Source organism: Notothenia rossii (genome assembly GCF_949606895.1).
Source record: "Notothenia rossii genome assembly, chromosome: 1".
Lineage (NCBI taxonomy): Eukaryota > Metazoa > Chordata > Actinopteri > Perciformes > Nototheniidae > Notothenia > Notothenia rossii.
In genome coordinates this window covers 59,809,723-59,837,560 of record NC_136912.1, presented here as the reverse complement: position 1 = coordinate 59,837,560, position 27,838 = coordinate 59,809,723, and the positions used below count along the sequence as shown (strand labels likewise).

General features: G+C 38.6%; 1 protein-coding gene across 1 annotated transcript; it reads left to right on the top strand.

Moving 5' to 3' along the window:
* Positions 1-370: 370 nt before the first annotated feature.
* On the top strand, positions 371-7,191 carry LOC307013021 (uncharacterized protein). The gene is made up of 6 exons (XM_079640259.1): positions 371-2,390; positions 3,754-3,914; positions 4,740-5,336; positions 5,598-5,665; positions 6,167-6,210; positions 7,082-7,191. The coding sequence occupies exons 2-6, from the start codon at positions 3,815-3,817 to the stop codon at positions 7,131-7,133; spliced, it is 861 nt and encodes a 286-aa protein (XP_079496385.1). The 5' UTR covers positions 371-2,390; positions 3,754-3,814; the 3' UTR covers positions 7,134-7,191.
* The last annotated feature ends 20,647 nt before the right edge of the window (positions 7,192-27,838 follow it).

Sequence of the window (27,838 nt, the reverse complement as noted above, 5' to 3'; positions counted from 1 at the left end):
TAGATTGTACATTAATGTGAAAACCTATTTTTTTGTTTTACTTCTGAAAAAGAGTCCAATTTTTGTATATGTTATTTTTGTACTCATTATTTAAATTCAGTAACTGACACAACCAGGGACAAAATAGAGATGATGTCAAGAACAAAGCCAAACCAATTGTGGGGTCCCCTAGGGATAAGAGTTAGAATAGCATTGTTGATTGTGCTCAGTACACTTGGCACCTTTCTGGTTCAACAAGTCCTCCAACTAATACGACCAAATAGGTCGATTGTTTTCCTCGTTTTCCGACCCATTAATACGACCCAGAGCAGCGTTTTCAATCAACGGGTGCGTCAGCCTGTATACCTTTACGACCCACGGGCACGTTTTAAATCAACGGGAGGCGGCGTAATGACGTACAACGTCCTCGACAACTTCTGTTAACAACCATCGTTTTTCAGACACGTACACTCTTCAAAAATCACGGCTTTCTGTCGTAGAACAAAACGTGATCCGCCTCTTAAATTTGTGTCGACCACAGACCTTATTTCGAGCTATTTTCCCAAATCCTATGGAGAAATCTCATTGGTTCTGACGCGAGGGAACCGGAAGTGGTCAAATGCTAACTCACCGGGGTTTTGGACTCGTCACTGCATCAGACAACATCCATTTATTTCCCAGACAAGCTAATAAACGTGAGTAGTCAGATATCAAAAGTATATTCATTTTGGGATATGTATTATGTTGTTTTATTTTGTCGTCTAGTACAGTGACTAAGATTACTATGTTTACCTAGGAATAATGATAGCAAAGCTAAATTAGCCAAAAGTAGAATCAGCTAACGTTAACGTGAGCATGGAAGTTATGTGATCCATCGGTTCATGCGGTTGATCCAAATGTTATCAAACGTCACATTCTTTATAACTATATTAAATACTATTTATCTATTAAGTGAAGAGTGACCAGGGGTGTAATACTGCCGGAACACCGCTCCGGCACCTAAAACGGGGATGGTTGTTAGCATCTGGTGCTAGCTAGCTATGATAACGGATAGGCTAAGAGGCTAATGTACCTAATGTAATGTTTACACAGTTAACTTTAGTCTAAGTTATCTCAGTGGGTCTGAAACAGTTTGGTCACCATATATGGAAATACATATTTCCAAGGCACACTTTTATATTATTGTAATGTTCCACAATAGGAGTCGGAAATTCAAGTTCTTAGGTTCAATAGCTCCTTTGGTAGTATACAAATACAGGTTCATAGGTCACAGGTTGCAGGTCGCAGGTTCAACGTCACACAGCACCCTAAAAAAAATCGAATGAATCTAAAACATCGATGAAATCATTACAATTCATACTATTGGACATACAACAAATGCATAAAAAAACAAAACAGTAAATAGTTAAATATGCACAAAGATACATTTAAAAAAAGTATTATTCTTATCATTTTTTTTATTATTGAAATGTATACAGTTAAGTTTCATATGGGTGTTGACAGATGTATCCATAGATTTAGTTAATTTTGCCCTCAAGTGCACAAGATTGATGCATTTAACTTCACGGGGGCCTCCGGACCCCCCTAGAGGACATGAGGTCCACCCCCACTTAAAACATATTCACATGGATAGGATACTAAATACATGTGCACACTTTTTATATAGTAACCTTTGTACCTCAGCAGGAGGGAGTTAGTTTATAAAGGTCCTTCACTGATCACTTAACTATCACGCAGCTGTGTGCAGCATTTACTGTAAGAATCACACATTTATTCAATAATGCAGACTTAATAAATGACCATTCTTTGCTGATTCTGGCTGGAGTGTTAATTGACAGTAGTTACATAAGCTTCAAAACAAGCCACAACTGCGCGTGCACACGTGCAGAACTTATAGAATTAGCAATACACCCCTGCTAATGATGATTTTAGTATTATTTTCTGTGATGATGGAGCATCAACTTTTGGATCAACCAGATATTGACAGATTAGGGTTGTCCATAACAGTCAATTTAAACATGTGACTGACTCTGTATAACATTGTTTTCCTTACTCTTGTGATTTTTGTTCATCCTATCTAAAAGATAAAAAAACATGAGTTCATTGTTTTAACAAGATTTTTCACGATATAATAAAATACATGAATCCTGTAAACATTTGTAGTATAGTATTCTTATTTTTGGTATTCCCTGACATTATCTGTGTTTCTGTTACAAATGCCTACTCAAAAAGTGTGCCAGACATGCAGGCAAAGCATAGGAGTAGCAAGTAAAAAATGCAAACAATGTGGTGCCATCCAACCCTACAAAGAGAAACTCTCCAAGCAAAAAGAAAAGGTTGCACAGGAGTGGAAGGCCACGCAACAGAAAAACCACAGTGTCAACAAAGTGTATGACTCGACACATTTACTGGTAAGCTTTTTTCTCTTGCAGATGTCAGTTATCATAAAAATGTGTGTAAATAATCCCTGATCTTAATCTTTTTATACAAATTGTTAAATTACTGAATTGATTTATACTTTCCAACAGTCGCCCTCATTTACTTTTTAAAAATAATCCTAATTTCTTAAGTAAGTTTATGTGAGAAGTACAGACTAGTGCACGATTACTGCACTTCATGTAATGTGTTAAGCAAAATTGTTGTCACCGTTGTATTTAAAGCTGTAAAGGCATAACACATTTTTTCGAACTGATGTTAGATAGTGTTTGTACTTGCAAGCACCCAGTTTTAGTAAAACATTATTTCTTAACCAGAAGTAACATAGTTCAGGCCAGTGGTAATTCCTAGAATCAGAGCTTCAATGTACATGTTTTTCTAATTATATCTTACAAAAAAACCTGCATTTTGGTGTTTTATATTTTATTTTGGAACTTCATGGTATGGAAAACACATAATTATGTGACTATGGTTTCCAAAAGTAAAATAAATGAAATATCATATACATTTTTGAATAAATGGTAAAACCAAGAATGTCAGTGAATCAAAACCAGCCCATATTAATATAGTGCTTGAAAGACAATCAAGACCTGGACAGAGTTAGTATTAATAAAGAGGCCCTTAAAAGCACTTTCATTAAGCTTACCAGAGTCTCTGACTTTGAGCCGTGTTCGAACAGTCCTTTAAAAATTCCCCTGTAACACCAGCTTTACATCTGAAGTGCTGTTAATGCGGAACTTTGAACCTGAAATGATATAGGTTATAGCTTGCTGACATGTTTCAAAGCTAAATGTAGCTTATCCAGATATCTGAATGTGAGAATTAAATGGACAAATATTAGGCATGCCAGAAACTGACCATGATCAAAATCGGACAGCCGTGGCGAATATTAATTGATTATTCGCCGCCGAATTGAAACTAAGCCAGGAAAAAAAAGAAATACATAAATAATAATAAAAATATATATAAATAAAATCGAATTTTAAAAATAATTTTCGATTATGGAGACTGTAACGAATATTCGAAAAATAGAATAATCGCTGGCATCCCTAACCCATATAAAAATAACTATGCCCATGTAAAAAAAACTCAAAGTGAACCCGAGCTCGATAAACTTCTTTTTTTTTTACAGTTCTTTTTTAGGGGCTCCCCTAAAAGGGGTCTAAAATCACACCTGGTTAATTGTGGGGTGCCTTCCTCAATGTGCACACGTATCACATCAGTGCATTTTTCACTTATGCAAAATAAATGGAGTTATAATGGCTTTAGGTGTGTGAAAATGTTTAGAACTGTTGTGTACATAATATTTCTTGTTTTTTTGTGTCCATTGTGTTCCAGCTTCACAAATGGAAAATGTTAGATCGGCGTCCCATCCTCCTTCTTGCCAAGAGAGGCACAAATGGTTTTTGCCGATTGCATCTGTCCATGGCAAATCGAGACAGAAGATGGTAACAATGCACTTGTTACCATAAAGAGGATTTACGAAAGCCTAATTAATGGTAAAGTATACAAATCTGCATGCTATATTTCAGCAATTTATCTGTTAACATGTTTTGTAAATTAGTTGCTCAGTTATCTGGTTTTAAATGTAAAAAAATGTGAATCACTGTTTACCAAATAGTACAAATATGTCGTTATGTCTTGTTTTGTCAGTTAAAGGGCCCATTTCATGCTTTTCTGGTTATTACCCGTCCCCTTGTGTGTTATGAAGCTTTTCCTGCATGTAAACGGTCTGCAGAGTCACAAACCCTCAAAGTACACCCTGTAGCGAGTAAAACTCTAACACGGAAAATACCTGTCTATGCTGCTCTTTTTCAATTTTTTTCTTCCTGAGTATAGTGACGTAACGGGCATAGTGACGTACCGGCTCACACACACACACTCACTCAGCCTTATCTTTTCTCAGCCGAGGCTCCGTGGATCTCCTCACACACACACGCACTCACACTCACAGCCTGGCTGTGAGTGTGTGTGTGTGTGTGTGCGCTCAGGCTGAGTTCCTCGCTGTCTCGCAGACCCCACACAGCAACCAGGAAACAACACCAGTAATCCAGCTCACACTGTCTGCTCCTCGAGCCTCAAAGGGCGGAGCAGCGAGCCCCCCAACGTCCCGCCAACACGGCACCCAGACCCCACGCAGCATTCTCATCTGTTTGTCCTTACTGGTGTCATTTCCTGGTTGCTAACAAACGCCATTGTAACACAGAATCACTGATGTTCCGCTGTTTCATTTTTAGCTGTAATTACTCAGATTATAAATGTATATGGCGGATTATACTTGGTCATTTACTCACCATGCGTCTACTTTTTTTTCTTCTCAATAGTGACTTTGGCAGTTGAACCTGAGGGCCCTTGTACCACACAGGCAGAAATGGCCGCAGACCCAGGATCAGACTTGTCTGTACCTCTTACCACCGAGACTGACACTGAGTTCACTCTCTTCCTCACTCCTGTGTCCTCCGGCCTGACTCCTGCTCTCTCCTCCGGGCTGACTCCTGCTCTCTCCTCCGGGCTGACTCCTGCTCTCTCCTCCGGGCTGACTCCTGCTCTCTCCTCCGGGCTGACTCCTGCTCTCTCCTCCGGCCTGACTCCTGCTCTCTCCTCCGGGCTGACTCCTGCTCTCTCCTCCGGGCTGACTCCTGCTCTCTCCTCCGGCCTGACTCCTGCTCTCTCCTCCGGGCTGACTCCTGCTCTCTCCTCCGGCCTGACTCCTGCTCTCTCCTCCGGGCTGACTCCTGCTCTCTCCTCCGGCCTGACTCCTGCCCTCTCCTCCGGGCTGACTCCTGCTCTCTCCTCCGGGCTGACTCCTGCTCTCTCCTCCGGGCTGACTCCTGCTCTCTCCTCCGGGCTGACTCCTGCTCTCTCCTCAGTGTCTTCCTCACAGAAAAGAAGACCAACGAGGAATAAAGTGGCAATTAATGGTATGTGCGGGTTAATTAGTAATTATCTTATTTACATCGACTGAAACTGTGTTTGATTTTGCACATTGAATTAGTTAAAGAGAGAGAAAACAATCATCGGTACAATTAGAATACACCACCTTTTGTTTTGTTTAAGACTTTGCAGTATCAAAAGTCTCAGTGCCATTTTGAACAGTTTAATTGAGCACAATGTGATGTTAGGCAATGTTTAGGAGGTTATTGCTGAACTTCAACTTATTACCATCTTTTAATTCCTTGCAGAATGTCCCATTCATCAAGGGTCAGACACTTTCCCCTACAAAAAACTACTGAGGGAACGAATCAGGGAGGTTTGTTTAGAAAATATTTTTAAATAAATAAACAATGACAATAATGTTTCCGTGGAACCAAGTCTTATCTTATTGGATTTTCGTATACTTTGTTTAAAAGGAGTGTTTCAGTCTTAAGCATGACTGCTAATGTAAATATTGAAATTACAGTAACAATAATTTATTATTAATTTAAGGTTGAGGTACTTGTGTAATGCTTCATGTCGCATTAATGCATCATGTCCAGCCATTTATTTATATATTACATTTTTTCTTGTAATCCTTTGTAGGTGAATTCCTATTCTTGGCAGTACAAATATTTTTTTAAATAATAATAGTATTCCAAAATATTAAACTGATGGGGAAAATGCTATTGACTATGTTACAGTCCTTCATATGTTTGAGTTAATCGTACCTACTATTATTTCAAATTATCATTTGATTTCACTGGACTTTTTGTATTTACATGTATGACATTTGAAAAAAATGAAGTTTACCTAAAATCTGTGTTTCTTTACTCAGGGCCATACCGAGGTGTTGGTGCAGTGGCAGTCTTGCTCTGGATGGTATGTATCTAATCTGAAGTTTCCTTCAGTGTAGCTGATGGGTCTGGCAGAACAGGGGCCACAAAGTAGTCTTACCAACCAACTTCATCAACCCTGAGATCACTAACTTAAACATTTTGGGTTCCTCAGCAGTAAATTGAATTTAGTTGATCACATGGGGGTGGGGAGCCATGTCATCAATGGCTCTATCAGACGTTTGCGCCATAAAGTAAGACATCCAAGTTCTCTGCCCTTCGTCATTCAGACATCGCGCCCTAGAAACGCTGTCTGATTGTAACACATAAGCAGGGAAGTAGACTACATTGAAATAGAAATTAAAATATACAATAGAGTTTATCATTGATCAATATCACTAAAGGTTAAATGATTGATATGTGAGGCTGGATGGTATTTGATCTCTTTTGTAATTACTGACTTGTTACATTTGTTCTTAACAATTATACTATAAGTATAGTTAGTAGTAATAAGTAGTATTATTTCTGTGTGCAGTCTTGCAGGCAGTTGTCTAAGTTTAGTGCTGTATGTTTGGGCATTGATAAGACAGCAAATTCAAAGAATTGGTCAAATGAAACATTGACTTTGAAATAAAAAATGTACCTTGTATTATATATGATGTACGTGTTATATATAAATATATACATTATACTGCACTTTCATCATGATATTTTCTCATTTGAAATAGCATTGTCAACATACTGTAGAACTACATATTCCAAAAAGTAATACTTTTTGCTGTGTCAGTATTGTCATACTGATATTCTGTACAAACTGTGAAGTCCATTGAGACAAATGTAACATTTGTGATATTGGGCTATATAAATAAACATTGATTGATTGATTGATTGATTGATTGACTGTTTCTGTTTTACAGTGGGGCGAAGTGGAAAAATTCCTGGGAGCCAAAGGAAAACTTTTCCAGTTAAATATGGCTGACTTTTTTTTTTCTATTTTGGAGTAATAAAATACATATAAAAAAACATCTATGTAAGTGTTGTGCCTATTTGTGTTCTTATGTTATCAGTGAGCTGAAGCCAAGACAAATACAAATATGTTTTAAGTGTATCCATACAAACTCATTCTCTAAAACTGTCATGATTGGTCTGTTGTGAATGACACCCATGAGGAAAAAGGTCCTATACATTATATCACATCGGCAGGGCTGTGATGTGATGAGGCCCTCGCGAGCGTCGACGGGGGGGTGGTGTGTAAACCCTGGACACACCAAGCCGATTACAGCTAGTGGAGCCTCGCAGCAGAAACTGTGGCGCGCTCAATTGCGCCGCATTTGCGCATCAGATGAGGCTCCCTCCACAAGATGAGGGCGAGAGGCAGACGCAGTCTGTGTGATCGGCGTGTATGGAGGGGCGGGCCTGCACATCGGCATATCACAGACTGGTGCATACATTGTACAGGCGGCAATTTGAAATGGAACGCAGCCCACACACGGCAGACAAACCCAAACACTTTTGGAACACGCCACCTCCAGACACATTAACATGCACTCCCCTAACTTTCCCCTAATCTGACATTGTATTTCATTCCATAACATATAAATATACTGTTCACCCATGTGAAACACACACACTGAAACCAAAATAATTTACAAACATGTGAAAATCTTTCATATGCGATGGAAACTTCTGAAGCAATGGAAACAGGAGTCAGAGAGACACGAGGAGAGCAGGAACTTTGATGGCAAACTGATGGTTTATTCACAAGACATGTTGTGTGCCACGAATTGACACAAAAGATGCCAAACCAATTCTGAAGATCTCTACCCCAAACCCATATTTAGCTAGTTCTGAGAGAAGAATCAACATTGTGCATAACAAGATAAAACCAACACCTCTATCAGCTGACGCCAATAGGCAGGAACAGGGAGACAAAACACTGAGAGCACAGTAGCCAAGGCTACAGGTGCCTGTGCTCAGTCAGGACAAGACCTGGGGGGTATACCACGAAACTGGTTCAACCTAACCTGGATATGTTTGAGTTAGCCGGTTGGCCTAATCCAAAACATACGCCCTCTCGCTAAACGGCACTACGACACGGGTTATCAAGTGGATCGCTCAAGCCAGCCGTGCCTATCTAGTTAGGTGCGCGTTCACATAAAAGGGGTAGTATTTGGAGCATTCGACCAACCACAAACATGGAGAAGCGTACTGACAGCGCAGCGCGTATACTTCCTGAATGAAAAGTCAACTATATAATTAGACAAATATGAAGACTTTAAACATCCATGACTCAAACACTTTATCCAGGATAAAAGCCACATAGCTGCACCTGCAAGGTGAACACAGCTGGTAAAAGAAAAAGTGTTTGAATGCGTACATTAACAGGTTTATGATATGCCCCGTCTAAGACACGATCTGACTTTAATTACATTTGACTCGAGTGTTTCGTAATGTGTTGCTTAAAATAATACTTCTGCATACAGTATGTGACACTGTAAGTGTTGCACGGCCAGATACGGCTCAGCTGACTCAGATAAGGAGATATATGATACATTATGATGTGATGCCGCGGACTGTACTGTTACTTTGATCCAGTTACTTATGTTGTGGCAGATATTTAATTAAGCTTTCTTAACGCTAATGTTATAATAGTCAGATTGCTCTGAAGATGGGAGGTGATATTCTATTAATGTTCACATTCACACCTGAACACGTTTGGTTCTATGCAAACTCAGTAATATCCATTGTGATACAGTTATAAGGCCTTCACAAGAGACTGTCAGTGGAGATTAAAGGGGATCAGGAGCTCACGTCTTCTCAGAGTCCTTGGTATCTGGCTTGATGATTGTCTCACATTTCTAAACTTCATGTCAATAACCTGCTTAAAAAGCTGAGGGTTAGCCTAGGTTTCTTCTACAGGAACAAGTCCTGTTTCTCTGCTTGAGGCCAGGAAAAGGCTAGTCACTGTGACCTTTTGACCTGTGCTGGACTATGGTGATTTGATCTAATGCACCTGCCAATTGCCTGGTCAAGTTAGATGCTGCGTATCACAGTGCACTGAGATTTGTGACAAACTGTAAAGCATTAACCCATCACTGTACCCTGTATGCAAGGGCTGGTTTGCTTTCACTAACTGTACGGAGGCTCAGTCACTGGTACATTTTTATATACAAAGCCATGTTAGGGAAACTTCCATCTTATATCTGCTCCCTGATCTCACGGAAAATTGTAAGTGGCTACTGCCTGAGATCGAATGCTGTGGTTTTATTAAATGTGCCAACTACTAGGACTGTCTTAGGGAAGACAGCTTTTAGATGCGCAGCTCCTCTGTCTTGGAATAGTCTGCAAATTAAATGGAAACTGAGCAATCTGGTGCCACTAAATGTTTTTAAAGCTCGGTTGGATGCTACTCAATCGGAAGCTATTGGTACCTGTTTATGTGGATAGTTATGTAAATGGTGCTGTATGATGTCCTTTTGTTGTTCTGTTTATGTTTTTATGTTTCGTGTGGAACCTACTTGAGCAGGTCTCCCTTGAAAAAGAAATCAATGATCTCAATGGGATACACCTGTATAAATAAAGGTTTGAAATTAAATGAAATGAGAGTCATCATCATCATGTTCTCTCTGCTGCTGCTGCTGCTGCTGGCAGCTGGAAGTGAGTCAACACTTATTATACTGCTGTTTAACAGGATAATCTGTCATATAACTTTTTTTTGTATTTGTACAGGTGTGAAGTGTGAACAGTTGACACAGCCAGCTTCTGTGACTGTGCAGCCAGGTCAACGTCTGACCATCACCTGTCAGGTCTCTTATTCTGTTAGTTAATAATAATAATAAAATTCAATAACATGCTTTAACCACTAGGTGCCCGTTTATCAGCTGTGCACCGTTATGGTGTAAATACTGCCTATCTACCAATTGGATCCAATATAAAAGTCAGCCGAATTACTGTTGATATTGCAAGGAGACATATTGTGTGAAAATAAATCTAAGATGTTGTTAAATGGCTGATATATTTGTGATCCACGTCACGTTTTCAGTTTTGGCGGCAGTTCTTCCTGTTTGTATAGAAGTCTTCTCATCAGGGCTCTATAAATAGATAACTACGGCAGATATGTAATATGTAATGTAGCCGAACCATGTATTACAATGCCGTTATGTGATTAGCTCCAAAGAGAAAAGCAAGCAAACTCGGAATAAAGTATTATTATTATTTTTTTAAATGTTTTCGGATTTCACATCGCATAAACACCATTTCCCAACGTGCATTGCGGCTAAACCATGAATCACTGAGCTGAGGATCTTGGTTATGGCTAGAAAGGATCCGTCTTGTGTAAAACTCTCGCGAGAGTTCGGCTGAATGTCACGTGGCTGAATGTTTACGTTTGGCAGGCAGCCTTTCAGTTAGGATCGTTAACATCAGTTGGCCACAGCAAATGATGGTGAGAAGCTAAACTATCTATTAATTATGTCAATGACAGGGAGTGTGATCGTTGAAAAGCGGTCTTGCTGGTGTTCAAAGAAGAATGACAACACTGTAGATCACCAACACTATGGTTTATTTTTTATTCACAGGCAAGTCAACGTTGTCGCAGTAAAAGTCCCAAGATAGCTCCTGGTGCAATAAAATGTTCCCTTGCAGTGTTTTACTATTATGTCTGATGTTTCTCTATTAATATTGCTGCTGCATTAATGTGTATGTTGCATCATGTTACTGCTGTAGATGTGTTTCCGAGCCGCTCCGATTACAACGAGAGTTACAACGAGAACGTGACGTCATATTTACAATAGAAGGATCCTTTCTAGCCATAACCGAGGATCTTGCCTACGTCTGTTTCCGGTATTGTTTTTGACGGATGTATTTTGTTATACACACATTCCTTCACATTTAAATTAAAATGTACATTAAAATATTTCATGAGGCTTTCTAAAATGTTTTAAAATATAACTACGGTTCGAGTTGAAGAGTTTATAAATTAACATCAACCGAAGCTGTTGCCTGGTAACGCAATCGTGCAACGTCACGTCCGTTAATTCCACATCCACACACATCGATTTAATAAATGAATATAGCCTTTGTATCTGCTAAAAGAGGTGCCGACCAGCTGGGGCAACAGAAAATTGGCGAAATTGAGTGTGACTATTACAAATGAAATCATTATTATATTAATATTGATAATAATAACAACCGACCGTCGGGGTAGCATTTGCTTGGCATTTCCGGGTATATCTCCACTGGTTGGGCCACGTTAACAATACTGTGTAATTGTCACGTTTGAAGGGACGAAATCGTGACAGCTTCACGTCTCCCATCATGGTAAATCGTCACATGTTCACGTCTTGCCGTGATACCGGGTTGTGCTGACCATGTCCATGCCTTTATGACAACAGTGTACCAATCTTCTGATGGCTACTTCCAGCAGGATAACTCACCGTGTCACAAAGCTCAAATATTCTCCAACTGGTTTCTTGAACATGACAATGAATTTTACTCAAATGTCACAGTCCACAGTCATCAGATCCAAATCCTACAGTGCACCATTGGGATATGGTGAACGAGAGATTTGCGTCATGGATGTGCAGCCGACAAATCTGCAGCAACTGTGTGATGCGATCAGGTCAATATTGAGTGAAATCTCTGAGGAATGCTTCCAGTACCTTGTTTAATCTATGCCATGAAGACTTAACGCAGTTCTGAAAGCAGATGGGGGTCCAACCCATCCTAGCAAGGTGTACCTAATTAAGTGGCTCGTGAGTGTATTACTTAGCTCAATTTGTATTGTTAGTGTGTGTCTGTAGGAGTAAAGTCTAGACACATTCTTTGGATGTAAGCATTGGCTAATTAAACAGATCATGATTAAATGACATGATGATAATAAGGGTGATCACCAAAACCTTATACCAGGGGTGGGGAACCTCTGGCCCTCGAGGTAACTCGGATCTGAAGGTGACTGATAACTGCTAATGGCATTTACTTGAATACCAGACATAGTAAATGCAAAGCAGGATCATATAAAAAAAGGTAATAAACAAGCCATTCAATCGTAATACTCGTTTTAATACGTTGACATGCATACAACACAATAGACTTGTTAAGTCCTGTTCGTTGTCCTGTTTGTTGTCCTTATCACCGTCCTCATCACCGTCTTGTTCGTTGTCCTCATCACCGTCTTGTTCGTTGTCCTCATCACCGTCCTCATCACCGTCTTGTTCGTTGTCCTCACCACCGTCCTCATCACCGTCCTGTTCGTCGTCCTCATTACCGTCTTCAATGTCTTCCTCCATCATGAGAAAAGACGAGTCCGAGCCAATACAGCTGTAGGTGCTGGTGACTCTGCTCAGTTTCTGCTCCAGAAGATATTGATGGTGTAAAATACAGCAGTGCAGTCCCCTGTATCCCTCTTCTGTTATATCGCTTGGAGAAACTAAAATAAAAAGACAAAATGACAGTCTATGTAAGGAAACTTTTAGTTAGCATTGATGTTGGTTCCATATAAGCAATTTGAATGTTTAACTCCGAGGCTGTATATTAGCTAAAAAGATTTGTGATTCAGAAAAAATGCAATCATTACAGATGCTATTCAGTGATAGACATTTGACACTGGGAGGGGGGCAGTGGCAAATGTTATAAATCGGTATTTGTGGAACATACTTTGGTTTCTGATGTCGTCTTTTGTCTGATGAAGGAGGTGGTCCAGTTTGTCCAGTGCCTGCCTCAGATTTTGACAATGCTGGGTCATCTCCTTCACAATGATGACTTTCTCCTCTTCCATACGCCTGACCAGCATAACCTGGTCAAAAAGTCGCCTCTTTGTGCGCAGGTTCACCACTATAATGGAAAAAACACAAAATATAACAACCACAATGGTAAGGCTAATAAAACAAATAATATCAGTTTGTATTCAATCTTTTTTAATTAAATTGACCAAAACCTTAAAATCTGGTAAAAAAAAATTCAACCTCGCCGCTTGCTGAATTTTTTCAATTCTGTCTATGTTGGCAGAATTACATTCAGTATGTCTTGAGATTCAACATTAGTATGCAGTTCAGGGTGGTCAGGAAGGGTTTTACTGTTTCCATAGATATGCCTGTCCCAGTGAGACTAGACTATTAAGACTTGATAGGGCAACATCATACAGACCTTTCAATATAATTATTTTAAAATGATTTGTTGTGATCATGATGATTTGTGACACCTATGTTGATAGCTCTGTGTTACATTGGTGATTGTATTCTAGTACTTCAACTGAATTTATGGAATATCTAGGGCAAACAAAAACAAGTTGTTTCTTACCATCTCCTTGCGCCTCCCAGGGCAGAATGACATCCTCAGACAGACCGCATGCTGCTTCTGTGTCAATTTTCTCTGAACAGGCATCAATGGTGTTGTACTGCAGTATCCTCTCTCTGAGTTTCTTCTTGAGCTCTGTCAGTCTTCTCCGTTTGCGTTGCCTTGTTTGGTTGCTGTCTGTAAAGTAAAACAAAATACAAATAAACTAATATTAATAATACAAACAACAACAACAAGAAACAAATATTGTTTCTAGATAACGTAATAATAAATACGATTTTGTCGATAGAGGTCGTGTTTCTTTCTTCGGAGGGAATAAATAATTTCATCTATTTCTCTCTGGAGCTCCTCTTGGCTACTCTGGGCTCCATGTTTCTCTTGAAAACAGAAACAACAAGGTGTAATCATAAAACATGAAGCCAAATGTTTGGAAATATGGAACCAAATCTATACCACAGTGATCATATAACATACCAGTGGCTGCCCATTGCTTGACCTCCAACACCCACTGCTCCGTGTCCTCCAGGGAGATGTTCAGCTCTTGCTTGAGACTCTCAAGATTGTCCACTTCAGTTTGTGCTCTCTGTGTAGTCTGGTTAGAATGTTTCAAAGGAAAAAGTGAATATGCGTTCCAGTTGGTTGAGAAGGTTGTTTTTTACTGAATTCCTTTATGCACATTAACTGACCAGACAACAACATGAAATGCTAAACACCTTCTCTTCAAGGTTGGCAAGTATCACCTTAGTTTCCCTTTTTTTTCAAGATCAAGCAGGATTAACATTATTATTATTATTATTATTATTATTATCCAGAAATTCAGATGAATCAACCTATAGTGCTTTATTAAAAACAAACAGAACAGAGACTCTCTTGGCAGAACAGTGTGCCATGGCAGCACCATCATAATGAAATGATTGCAGAATACATTCAATTCAACAATATGTAGCTAAGGATGGTGTTAAATTACTACAACAACAAACTCGGATAGTCTTAATATACATTTTGAAATGCAGCATGGACGTCTTACTTTGACAAATCTCTTTGAGAGTGTCTTGTGGAGATTCTCCACCTTCCTGTGGTTCCATTGCATAGCCAGCACGGTTATCATATCTGCTCTAGCTGTAAACACAAAAACATGAAAATTCATATGAGCTTTACAATGTGGCACTACTTCAAACTATTTGTTTTCCTCTACCAACCTGATTTGGTCATGTATTTTGTTGTCAGAGCTGCCCTTGAGAGGAAGCTGTTAACCTGTTCCACTTCCTCGCCGACAGTATTTCCAGCACCTTCCTGGCTTCTGCCACCCCACTTCACCTGCTCAGAATCATAAACAATGAGATCTAGCTATTTAGTTCAATATTATAATTTCTTGTACTGTACATCTTTAGTTATCATCAGTGTCAGGAGCAATTTCAGAAAGTTAAAATGTTCTGATATTGAATTATGCTTTGAACTACAATGTCACAACTGCAGTTATTTGAAGCTCTATTCATTCATTATTTCTACAGTGCGGATATATTTACTAAAATAAACATAATGGGTTTTGGAAGCCTATCCTTGTGACAGTCTGTTTTGTAACAATTTTGTCAACATTTGTAACTATTACAATTATTCCACAGGCTTGAATAGAATATACTACATGATATTCTTATGTGCACTACAATTTCTAAAACATTTGAATCTAGTGACACAAATGTTTAATTTGCATACTGTACCTCGCATTTGCCTGTGTGGGCCTTGGCGTGCATTACAGAGAGAAAAGGTTTCATCTCTGTAAGTGGTTGGAGCTCAGGCAACTTTGCTGCCATCTTCTCCAAATAAGGCCAGTACCTGTAATGACAAAATCAATTAGCTTTTCCAGTTGCATGATGGCATAATAGTAAAAAGATAAACCAGGTCCTTAAAATTACCAGTACAATCCTTGTAACCAACATCAGCATTTATCCAAATGAATGTTTTTTTTGCTTTACATCTACTGGATGTGCAAGAATTAAATAGATAACACGTTTCCCACAAACACTTCCAATTTTGCAATAGTTATAACTACCTGCAGGCAACATCCATACAAAAGAATGTTGCATTCGCAACTTCAGCCAGCTCCTTCTGCAGGAACATTGGGTAGGCATATATTTCACCACGGTAGTGATTTAGGCCTTGTAGTAAGATGCCATGTCTGCACACAGCTATTTGCAGTCCTTCCTCGTCCACCTTGGCCCTGGACTTGTGTGAGGTTTCTCTGCAAGCTGTGAATGTTGCCGGTCCACAAACATCACGACCACTTTTCTGAAATAGACACAATCTGTTACATTTAACCCTGTGCTAAGAAAAATAAATAAAGGGTTAAGGGATTGAATAGATTCTTACAATCGTCATCTGGCTCCTGATTTTGTCGACAAAGGCAGACACTTTACTGTCCTGGGCAATGAACAGTCCATCAAATAGAGACGGTTCATCTGTCCTGCGAAATTCGAGAAAGACATTGTAAGCAACATTATCATACATACATAAGTTTGATTGTGTCCTCTATTTAATGTGGCCAGTTTGCTTTTGCCATAACATTTTCATAAATGTGGAAAAGGTCTTTGTGAATTTGATCTGTAATTCTGTGTAAAGTCTTTTGCCACCATTATTTAACATTAGTGAAAAGTTTACTGACTTCTTGTAAAAAGGTAAAAATAAAAGTACATCCTTTATATTGATGGGTATGGAATAGGGCAGAGGAAGGCATAGAAAAAGGTTCCTGGGCAATTTAATACATTTTTCATGAAGCGATTATATCCAAAACTGGTTCTTAGCTCCAACATATCCAACTAACGTCAACCATTTAACATTTTAAAGTTGAGTTAACTTTACAGGCGTCATATATAATAATTTTTATGAATTGGATTTATATAATTATGTGTAATTTCAAACCAACTATTGTTTTCTGATGGTCTACAAACTTTGGAAAAAGAAATTGCAGAGTTGGGGAAAGTTAGACATTTCAGCAAAGACATTCAGCTTAGTCAATAAAACAACAACTAAAATGAGAATATGATTTCACTGACCCTCTGGACTTCTTGAAGCGATAATGCTTTCTATTGCCATCTACAGCAATAGCCAGCATGTCAGGTGTGCATGCTGGGCATTTAAAGGGCTCCACCAGGCATAGATCTTCTTGTCTGTAATTACAGAAGGCAAACTCCCGAAAGACTCTGTGGAAGATATCGCTACAGATTCTGCCTGTCTGGAAAAAAGAATGGTATTCATTTGGTTAATTAAAAGTTTGGTATTCAAAAATCTTGAAAACCACATTTTATTCTTACCCTTCCTGTGGAAAACGATCGATGTTCAAGCATTTTTATAAATACTTGCTGGGATAATGCTGGGCTGGCCAATTTCATTTGCTCGAATGATGTGAACACATCAAAGTTAAAAATAATTTTGCAGCTGTCAGTTGCTGGCCAGTATTTGTATCCCAGCAAGTCACCTATGCTCGGGGACCATTTGGCGGAACAAATTGGGCAGCACACAGAAGGCAGACGAACGTTGTATGGACCTGAGAAAAAATATAAATGTGCAATTTGACAGCTATCTATGCAATGTAGGACAAAAGTATAATAGTAATCCTGTATTTCTGCTTGATCGTCTTCTGGTGGCAACAAACCATTGATAGTCACCAACACGGTCTGCTTTCCTGGGATGATGGTGAAATCTTGGCTTGGACCACAGAAGCAGATTTGGGATGGCGGAGGAATTGGAAGCAGACACACTGCAGCAAAGACAATTTCAGAGATTCATATGCATGTTAGGACATGTTAGGAAATGTAGTCAATACAAATTGAGACATTTTAACTGTTAAAGCAAACTTCCGACATGGTGAAAATGATGCCGCTGTATATGTAGTGCACATTAGGAAACCATGGTAAGGGAATATGTAATACCTTATTTGAACCCACCTTGTTCACAGAGTCCATATTGGCCACTTTCATCCACAACCACTAAGGATGTGGGAGGAATAGGTCTGTAAAACCCATCAAACATGGCTTCCCTGTCATGGAAGACATGTTTACCATGGATAATAGGGTCACATGCCGGACAAAGAAAGGGAGTTCCTGGTGGAACACAGTCCAAGCACCGGACCACAGCATCAGCAGTTTTGCATTGGAGACAGGAACGTGTAGTGACAATCTCTGCAGCCAATTTCAAATTAAGGAGCTCTGGCATTGCAGCTCTGAATGTTTGTTCACGTTTCAACTGTCTTTGGGTCCATGTTGATGCAGTGGGTGTTTCTTCTGATGATGCAGGGACAGTGAGAGAACCCAACAGGTTTCTCAGTGTCTGAAGATGTTGATCTAAAATAACAAAATATAAAACAAATCATGGAATTTAGTTTAATTTAAAAAAGATATTCCATACATGGCTTTTCACTTTACAATGTATCATGAACAAAGCTATTACATACTACAAACAATTACCTACATTTCAAGTTGAAGGATAATTTAAGAATTCATTGTGCATACCAAGACTTGGGACCTGTAGAGGAATCTCATGTGTCTCCTCGACCTCTGGGGACTTCTGAGAGCTGGAAGGTTTAACTGCATAAAACAAAGTACGAATTTATGGGAAACATTATTGAGGACCGACCAACGACATTAAAACTTAATGAAACACTAGAACTAGATTATATTTTACAGACCAGATCGATTCTTATTCCAATGTTGGGCTATAATGTTCCCATCCAGGTCCCTCTTCCTCCAGGAAACATTTGATCCTTGCGTTATTTTCTTTGGTATCTTCTGTATCTTCGGTTTCTTTGGTTTCTTTGGTATCTTAATATATAAATATATAAAAGAGATTATATATTTCCCTTAATTCTTGCACACACATCTTTGTAATGTGTGTGTCTGTTATCATTTGAGTAAATGTTATAATACATTTTTGGATAATGTTGTACTTGCCTTATTTGCCAACTCATCTGCGAGGGCATTCCCTATCTCTAGCCATTCATTCAGTTGCTTGGATGCCATTTTTAAGTGAGGATAAAAAGGGCAACAACAAACAAAGGATGAACTGACATACAGGGAGGGAGAAAAACAAAACAAAAGACAAGAATACGAGAGGGGTGAAAGAGAGTAGGAAGAGGAATATGGCTCTGAAAAGAACCGTTGATTTTTTTTATGATAATAGGCTACTTCATATAATTGAATTGATAGATGACCTGAAAAAAACCAAACAGATGAACTCAGATTAGCTGTGCTACCATGTAATTTAATTGTTGCTTCATAAATAAGCATTCGCCAAAATAAAACTACAGGCACCAAAATCAATCAAGTCCCAGGTAAATCAGTAATTACAGGGAAATATATTTCTCTTTTTAACTAGATGTGATGCTTTCACAAAACTTAAGTTGAATTAGCGAATGTTTAAAGTAGTAAAACAACTATGACCTGATGATATTCAAGTGTTGAACTTACCCTAACTATCATTAATGCAACATGTTAGGTGACATTTCGAAGAAAGAAAAAGTGTGTGCATTATAAAAAGCGCCATGTAAATGTCAACTATTATTATTATTATTATTAAAGTGCCATTTCCTTTCGCATTGTTTACGTTCATATCATGTCCTGGTCTGGTTAGCTGAATATACATACTTTTGCCATTGTTATGTGTTATGTCACGTGCTACCAAGGGTTTTGTTTTTAGGCAAGATTTTAGCTCCTTTTGTGCGAAGGAGAAAACTCTCCCTACAACTTGTTGTAGACGAACCTTCTTATATTGCAATACATATCCGTTAGCGCATATAAGCTAAGCGCTAAGCGCTAACCTTTACAGCCATGCTATTGCTAACAACATGCATTCGCCTATACTGCCTATGCCACGGGCCAGCCCTAAAACGTAAAACTGAAATATCGTGGTTAAACATGCTTAGTAGAAAAACGACAGGATTAATTAAAAGCGTAAACAAATCAAATGAAATACAGAAATCAGATTTACCACTTGTAAAGCTCTGACGCTCTTTAACAATCCTTCTTCTTCTTCATCTTCTTCTTCATCTTCATCTTCTTGGCTCGTCGCACTTTTATTGATGCGCAAGGTTAAAGTTCACGGGATTACGATCGTGACAAAACGTGACAAAAGGTTGTAATAAACTGCTGCTAGAAATGAATAATGGGAAAGCTACGTGGCTATGGGTCGTAATATCGTGATCAACACTGCTTAAACAATCGACCTATTTGGTCGTTTTTTGTAGGAGGACAGGCTGTTCTGGTTGGATGGGAAGTACAATATCAAGTAAAACATGGAACCATTAGTTCACTCATAGAGAATGCCCACATCACTAACAAAACTCCAGCTGTGTTTCAGAGACTTTCACTTATCCCCAGAGCCAAAAGATCAGCTGAGCAACAAGAGGAGGAGTTAGAAATACTCATTCCCAAAGGTGAGGCGGTTATAATCAAGATGATTCACCCCCCCTATATGCAGTTCTTGTATCAAATGATGAAATGGGTTTAAGTGATCGGGATATGTAAGTGATGGGGATTAACAGATTAGGGGAATCTCTAAATACACTGGATCCATGTTTTAGTCTGTACCAGAAAAAAACCCTGTTAAGTTTATGAACAACCGACCGGTGACCCGAGCAAAATTATTGAAATTGATTTCAGTTGAAACAAGCTACTAACCCACAAGTACAGCTTTGTACGTACAAACTCTATGAACAAAATTTCCCAGCAGATCGTGGCGACATTGCACAGATATGTCCATTCACAATTTACTAATGTTCTAAATAACAGTCAGATTTAATTGGGATGGAGAAAATATGGGGACGTTCTTTTATAGTGTGTGAAATATGTGGTGCTTGAAACATGTAGGTATTTCAATTTATAGAAGAAAATGGTTTCCTGAAAGAGTTCATTGGAGTAAACATGTTACAGTGGGTGAAAGCAATGTTTAGGGATATGGTAAAATTATTAGTATACATGAATTGTGTTTAGATGACATTTAACAACTAAGATAGATAGTAAGATTAGGAAAATAGAGTGGAAAAGGTTGGATTTATTTTATCTCAGTGTGTTAGAATTAACTATAGGTAATGCTTCCCGAGATCTCTCTATCTCTCCGCCTGTCAAACCGCTACGACCCCATCTTCCAAGCAGACAAAAGACCTCACCACAGGAGACTCCTCCTTCTCCATCGAACAGACAGAGAACCAGAGCTGAACCAACAATGACAAGACATTATCCAGAACCATCTCCACCTGAGGAATCCAGAACTACAGGTGACATAAAAGGCACACTCTCATCGGTCCCCCACAGGACATGAAGTTCCAAGCTGAGCCACGGGATTAGGCACAAGAGCAGAGTTTGGGACATGAGAGCAGAATACGCCCTCCATGCAACAAAATAGAGACTGTAAAGGAGGAGATGAAATGCAAAGCAGTTGGGCCACTGAAAAGAGTTACAGCGGGAGGATCCAAGAGCGGATGGACTGAGGAGAAGGTGGACTGAGGAGAAGGTGGACGGAGGAGAAGACAGGACGGAGGAGTTGGCATGGTCCGGCAGAACGTGAGGGGGTCGTGGCTTGACAACCAGAGGGGGAGAGAAGGAAAACGGGAGTGAGTGAGTTTACACATAAACACACTTATTCACCAACGAGAAATACGTAAAGAAAAAGATTTATTAGCCATGAATTAATCAATTGGTGAATTTATAAAGAAAGAAAGAGGAAACTATTAAATAACCTTAAAAACACACTGAGGGTAGAACATATTATTCAATCTTTTCATCATATGAACAAATTATTCTTTAAGAGATTCTTATTCATGTGTGGATTTGGGGAAGATTACATTTGTTTCAATATAAATCTACAGTTTTTTAGTAACCACTCTATAAAAGCAGACAAATCTTTATGTGTATGGAAAATGTTAAAGGTAGAGCTAGTACCAAGCCAAAGATCCTATTCCAATCTAAAGTATTGATTTCTCCATTGTAGCATGGTTATTACCACAGGAGAACTGTTAAAGGTGGATTTGTTTGTCGTCCAAGATGTAGAGTTAAAAAAAAAAAGACACTGGGCAATGAGAGATTGCACATCTTAATTTGAAAAAAACTAATATAACTGGGAGTAATACATACTTGGAACATTCATTGTGATGGTGCATATTTTTTACAACAAATATCGTTCAGGGAGAAGGGGTCGCTCGACCCACCCTGCAGATGTTTTAAATCTTACTTGCAGCTTCACAGGGAGCGCACGGCACCAGATTATGAGTTTTAAAAGACAAGCGCCACCACCTCCTAATGGTCATCCATTTAATCAGTGATGACCTGAAATTTAGAGATGTTATTTAAAGGAGAAACATATCTGCCATAGGTGAAAATTCCTGAATTGAACTACAAACCATTAAATGAAAAGACTTCTGTTTTAAAATCCTTGTTAAAGGAGGGAGTAATTATCACATGCTCACGCACCCAAGGTTCCACACACTGTTAAAGGGGTTAGCATAGTTATTTAAGTAGACCAGAATTGAAGATAAATTAGTCAAATGAGTTATTGATATTCCACCGGTTTTCACACCATTTCAGGGACTCTATCACTCTATTAGAACAGACCACCCAAAGGTACTTAGTAGGAACTTTTGAGTGATGAAATTCTACAACTGTTGTAACTGACCAAAATCTTCTCCCAGAAATGACTGTCCAGAATGCCGTATCCCAGAGTAGGTGTTTGGTGGTATCGTGGAACTAAAACCTTGTACCCAGTCTTGCCACAGGATTGGACTGGGACCTGTGCACTAGCACATCCAGTGATGTTTTTTATGTAGTTAATCAACATGGCAAAACACCCCAAAGCCAGTAGGGCTAAGAGACCAGTCCCAGGGGGAGTTTAGGCTCCACAGTGTACAAGGATAGCATAGGGGCGCCCAGGGGAGGGCTAGATGTTGCATTCCCTCTCCTAACGTACCGATTGATCACGACGGCCTCTTCTAGAGAACATATTACTTTCATACCTTAAATGGTATGAAAGGAGGGAGGGTACATTTCTCATGAGGAGACAGTTACAAATGCTAGCAGAACAGGACGACCCACCCCCGTATGTTGATGAAAATGATGAGTTAGTTTAAATGATGTTAAATGATATGGATGATCAGAGATGAGATTGTTCAATGAATGTCCAGCCGATGTGATCCTTTAAATGATGAAATAATGTGAAGAAGTGAGCAAACTAAAATGCTAAAATGGAGTGAATCCATTTCAATTTACTTTACACTATTCCAAGATAGTTTATTTTATTTTTTTTAATTTACTTTACACCATCAAAGATATTTTATTTTATTCTTTATTATTTTATACTATTCTAATATGGTGGATCTCATGTTTTATAAATCATTGCTATTCTAAAATGGTTTGTTTATTTTCACTTTGTAAAAACAAGTGCCTTAACACTGAGCGTGGTATGAGAACGGTTTCTGTGAAAGGAGGGAGGAAGAAATGTTCTGATACCAAGCCATTGCTGCTATTTTGAAGAATGATATTGAATGTAAACACTAGAAGTTATGCACAAGGGAAAACTTTTATGTTTGGGCACAGTCAAAGTTTTTTTGTATTATTGAAAAGTTAAGGCTATTGAACCATTCCATTTTGATTGTATGTTTGTAATATGAGTTATGTGCTATGCAAAGTTCAGATGAAGAACTCATTGATTTCAGTATTAGATACACACCTTTTAGGTATGTAAGGAGGGACTGTTAGAAATTAAAATCAATGTTTTGATGGTATAATGTGGCTTAAACATGCTGTCAGTTTAAATGCTGTTTTATACTGAAAAAAAGGAATTATTGTGCACAACCAGTTGTTAAGCTTTATTCTGAAAGTCCTTCATGACGACATCCGGGACTACCGTCCATTAGTATCATTAAAATGGCTATTGACGCCGTTAACATGTATTACATATAAAGTTATGAAAGTGATACGGAGGAGAAAGGGCATGTGGAAGTAAGCAATGAATGTAAAATGTCGGAATCCTCCGTTTAACGCAATATCGGACTCAGAAGAACGAGGGGGAAGTCCCCTACGTCACCACAGCTCCCAGAGAGGAGGAGCGAACAGCCAGCAAGCGGGAAGTACGAAGGCTTGGGAAGGCTCTTCTTCACAGCCAGGACTGCGAGAGGGAGCTGCAGCTCTTCTCTCCTCTGACTGAACAATATCCTGCTTGTAACATTACCGCGCCTTTTTAATTAAAGTACCCAAATTGAACCTACTCAGAGACTCAATAAGTCTCCTTTTTTAAATCTTCTCTCCTGGACGCGAGGAAAACGAACACAAAAATTGGGCCATTTTGTCTTCATGCACAGCAGCTCTCATATAGTAGTGATGGGAATTCCAGCTCTTCTTGGTGAGCCGGATCATTTGGCTCGGCTCACCAAAAAGAGCCGGCTCTTTCGGCTCCCAAACGGCTCTTCAGTTTACCACATATTATACCTTTTATAATTAAATCAAATGTAGCCCCGTTTTGACTAATGAATGATGTATAGGCCTATGTGTACACATATATCACTTAAATTAATCAATACATCCTCTGTACTGAAGTATTCAAAAGTAAAAATGACATGTTTAATATAAATGATTTGCTGTGGCCAAATATTTTCATTACATTTACAGACCCTTGTAACTCTCTGATACCACCCCATGAATGCACTGACTTGTTTGTAGAACCACGCTACACAAAACAGATAGCAACACATATAAAAACTATTTTAAAAAAGGGGCTACTGTATCGACATTTTAAAATTATATTTGAAGAAAAGCCGATTCTGTGAGCTGCAGGCTGCAGCTGACCACGCCCCCCTGCAGTAGAGGGGAGCGTGCTTTGAGATCAGCTGCTGGGCTCTCAGAAGAGGGGGAGAAAAAGAGATCTCCCTCCTCCGTGTTTTATTCTTATAGAAGTAAGAAGAGAAGTAACGGGGCAGAAACCCTCCTTTTTACGCAGCGGTCCAGACATAGACATCAAACGGCGACACATATTCTGTTGATATTTACTTTGGCATTAGGGCAGGGATATCTAGATACTTTCCAAGGTTTGACATAATGAATTGTGCTACTTTTAAAGCAAGCAACGAAGTTTTCAAATCTGTAATCAAAAAGCTCCTCAAAAACACTATCGAAGCAGTTCCTGCCGTTGCTACTGTACGTTAGTTCAAAACGTTCAAACAGTAACAATGGACTATTTTTCTTTAGCGGATGCATGTCAATTTAAATAAATACAACCATTTTTTTAATCAATAAAATCATTTTCTAAATCCATAAAAGCAATTTCAATTAATATTGGGAGTCATGTCGTTACTTTGTTGAGAATGTGGCCATTATGGAAGCAAACAAGAGACAGAAGTATTTGAATTTTATTAGACACCGAATTTATAGCTTTGAAAATCATGTATCTGAATGTTTTTGCTCCGAATTTACCTATGTGAAATAAAAATGTAAAAATTAAAGTGAAAACAATTTAAATGTCCAAATTCAGATCCCAAAAATTCAAGTGAAAAAAAATTGACGTCAAAAAATTCGGTGTATAAAATTCGACGTCCAAAATTGCGATGCAGCATCATCCGGGCTACTCAGACTGGATAAGCAATCGAGCCCTAACGCAATCAAACCGACTTCTGGCCTATCAGAGCACGGCTTTGTCAGTCATGTGATCACAACAACCCGGGAGAAAAATGACGGAGAACAGTGGGGCTCACCGCTCGGGTAAGTAGTCAGTTACATTACATTAGCTAGCTAAATGAGTTAAGTAGCCTTGTGCCTTGCTGTTAGGCAAGCTCCGTAGGTATCATTAATTGAAGTGAATCACAACGTTACGTGTGTGTGTGTGTGTGTGTGTGTGTGTGTGTGTGTGTGTGTGTGTGTGTGTGTGTGTGTGTGAGTGTGTGTGTGTGTGTGTGTGTGTGTGTGTGTGTGTGTGTGTGTGTGTGTGTGTGTGTGAGTGTGTGTGTGTTGGGGGGGGGGGGTTGCAAAGTAACGTAACGATCACTTCGGTTAGATAAGTCAAGTAGACCATGCTACACTATACGAAATATTCTCTTACAAAAGCCCTGCATTTAAACATGTTAATGTTACTTTAGTAAAAGTACGCTAGTATAATTAGGAAAGTGTTGTTAAAGTATTTAAAGTAGACACAAGTTATACTATATTATATTATATCATTTGTTTTATTGTTACTACCGATGCACGAGTTGACTTAACTGTTGTAGTTGGAGCTCATTTTGAACAATGAGCTAACAAATGATTACTTTCATAATGGTTTAATGTGCTGATTATTTTCTACATTAATAGATGCAGGTCTGGTTTGTTCAAACTCTCAAAATAGTAGGACATGCTGTCATAATTACCCAGGGTCCGAAGTGACACCTTTACAATGTTAAAGCTGTTTGATCAATGTAGTGATGTAAAAACTAAAATATTCAAGATAGTGTAGTGGAAAAGAGATGTTTTTAAAAAAAAACGTTACTAAAACTAAATCTCTTGTTTTGGACTGACAGTAATGATTCAAGAAATACTGTAGTAGATAAATAAATACACACACATCAATCTGTATCATTTGTTGTGGATGGAACACAACAAATGGTGCTCTTACCTGTGATGCCTCCACCAAACATTATAACCAGCCTGTATCATTCAAACTATAAGTAACAGTTCTAGCTACTTGACTTTAGACAAACAATTCAAAAGACAAAATCAACACAATTTATTGAAAGACCAATCTTTATTTTACGGTGCCTCTCCTTTTGTTTGTATTATTAAACCCTTTCAATCTAAAAAACTGAGCAACTCAACAGTTAACTTTATATTTCTTATTGTCCAAAGCATCTATTACTCTATTTTTCCCCTCTCATATTCACAGGAAGGATGATTAGAGACTTTTGGGGAAACCTCAGCTTTATGAACATCCTGTCTGTTGGTTTGGCCAGAGAGGACTGAGGGTCTTTCCCTGCGAGGAGGACCAGACCTGAGGGAGGAGGACCTACACCAGCTGCACCTACAGAACTTACCCCATGCTGGGCATAGCTGTTACCACCTGCACAGGCCTGTTAATTAACAGATTAACATTTAGTGTAACTTATGTATATTATTTCATTTTTATTTATTTTTTAAAATGGTGATGGTTCATGCTTGATAACTTTTAGTTCACATTTCAATAAATTGTATTTGCACTCCTTTTGTCCGTTATTCTTACTGAAAATATTAAATTACACATTCACATCTGACTCAAGATTGGCACCATTTATTTGTGACGTTGCAAACTTGGCGTTTTTTTTTTCTTCCAAACTTTATAGGCCTGACAATAATCACACTGTCTCTGAGGTGCAACGTAAAACACAAAACAACACACAAATTAAGTTCCTGTTAGACTAAAAAACTAGTCAGTGTGCAGGCCTTTGTGTTACAATATAAGTGTATCTTAGTGAATGTCCTGTACTGCTCTTAAATCTCATGACATCAGCTTTTGCTTTCCCTCTTGGATGTTCTTCTGGACCCTCAGAGAAAGAGAAAATGGTGAAGCAGTCCTGTCTCTCAGGCATGTCCTTTCCAAACAGAAATATCAAAAAACATATTATTGAAGAGCAAGTGTGTTATTTAAGATACAGGTGTGTTTGTTTGTTCAGGGGCTATACATATAATGATTTTTTTATTTGAATGTGTTTTTTAAATCCAACAGTGTACTACAAAGATAATCAGATTATGAATAAACCGTTCTAAATTCATCAACATTGAAATAAATGTAGTATTAAAATAATATTTAACTGTTATCACAACTTGGTGCAACTGTAGAAGCTTGCTCTGTTCGGTTTTCTCACTGAAAGAATCACTTTTAACATGTTTTTTTACAGTCAGTATGCAGAGACAAAGGGTCGCAGTTCTCACTATGTTCAATAATATTTGCCTTAAATACATTGAAATGTGAAAGTTGAACAAAAAAGTGATGTTGCTTGGTAAAATGTAAATGTAACCTTTTGCTAAGAAAGTACACTCAACATCACTGATGTGTAGGTGATCTAGTATTTAGTCATGTGTAATGGCATGTACAGTGGGGGGGGAAAGTATTTAGTCAGCCACCAATTGTGCAAGTTCTCCAACTTAAAAAGATGAGAGGCCTGTAATTTTCATCCTAGGTATACCTCAACTATGAGAGACAAAATGAGAAAAAATTATGGTGGAAAATAAGTATTTGTTCAATAACAAAAGTTCATGTCAATACTTTGTTATATACCCTTTGTTGGCAATGACAGAGGTCAAACGTTTTCTGTAAGTCTTCACAAGGTTTTCACACACTGTTTCTGGTATTTTGGCCCATTTCTCCATGATCTCCTCTAGAGCAGTGATGTTTTGGGGCTGTCG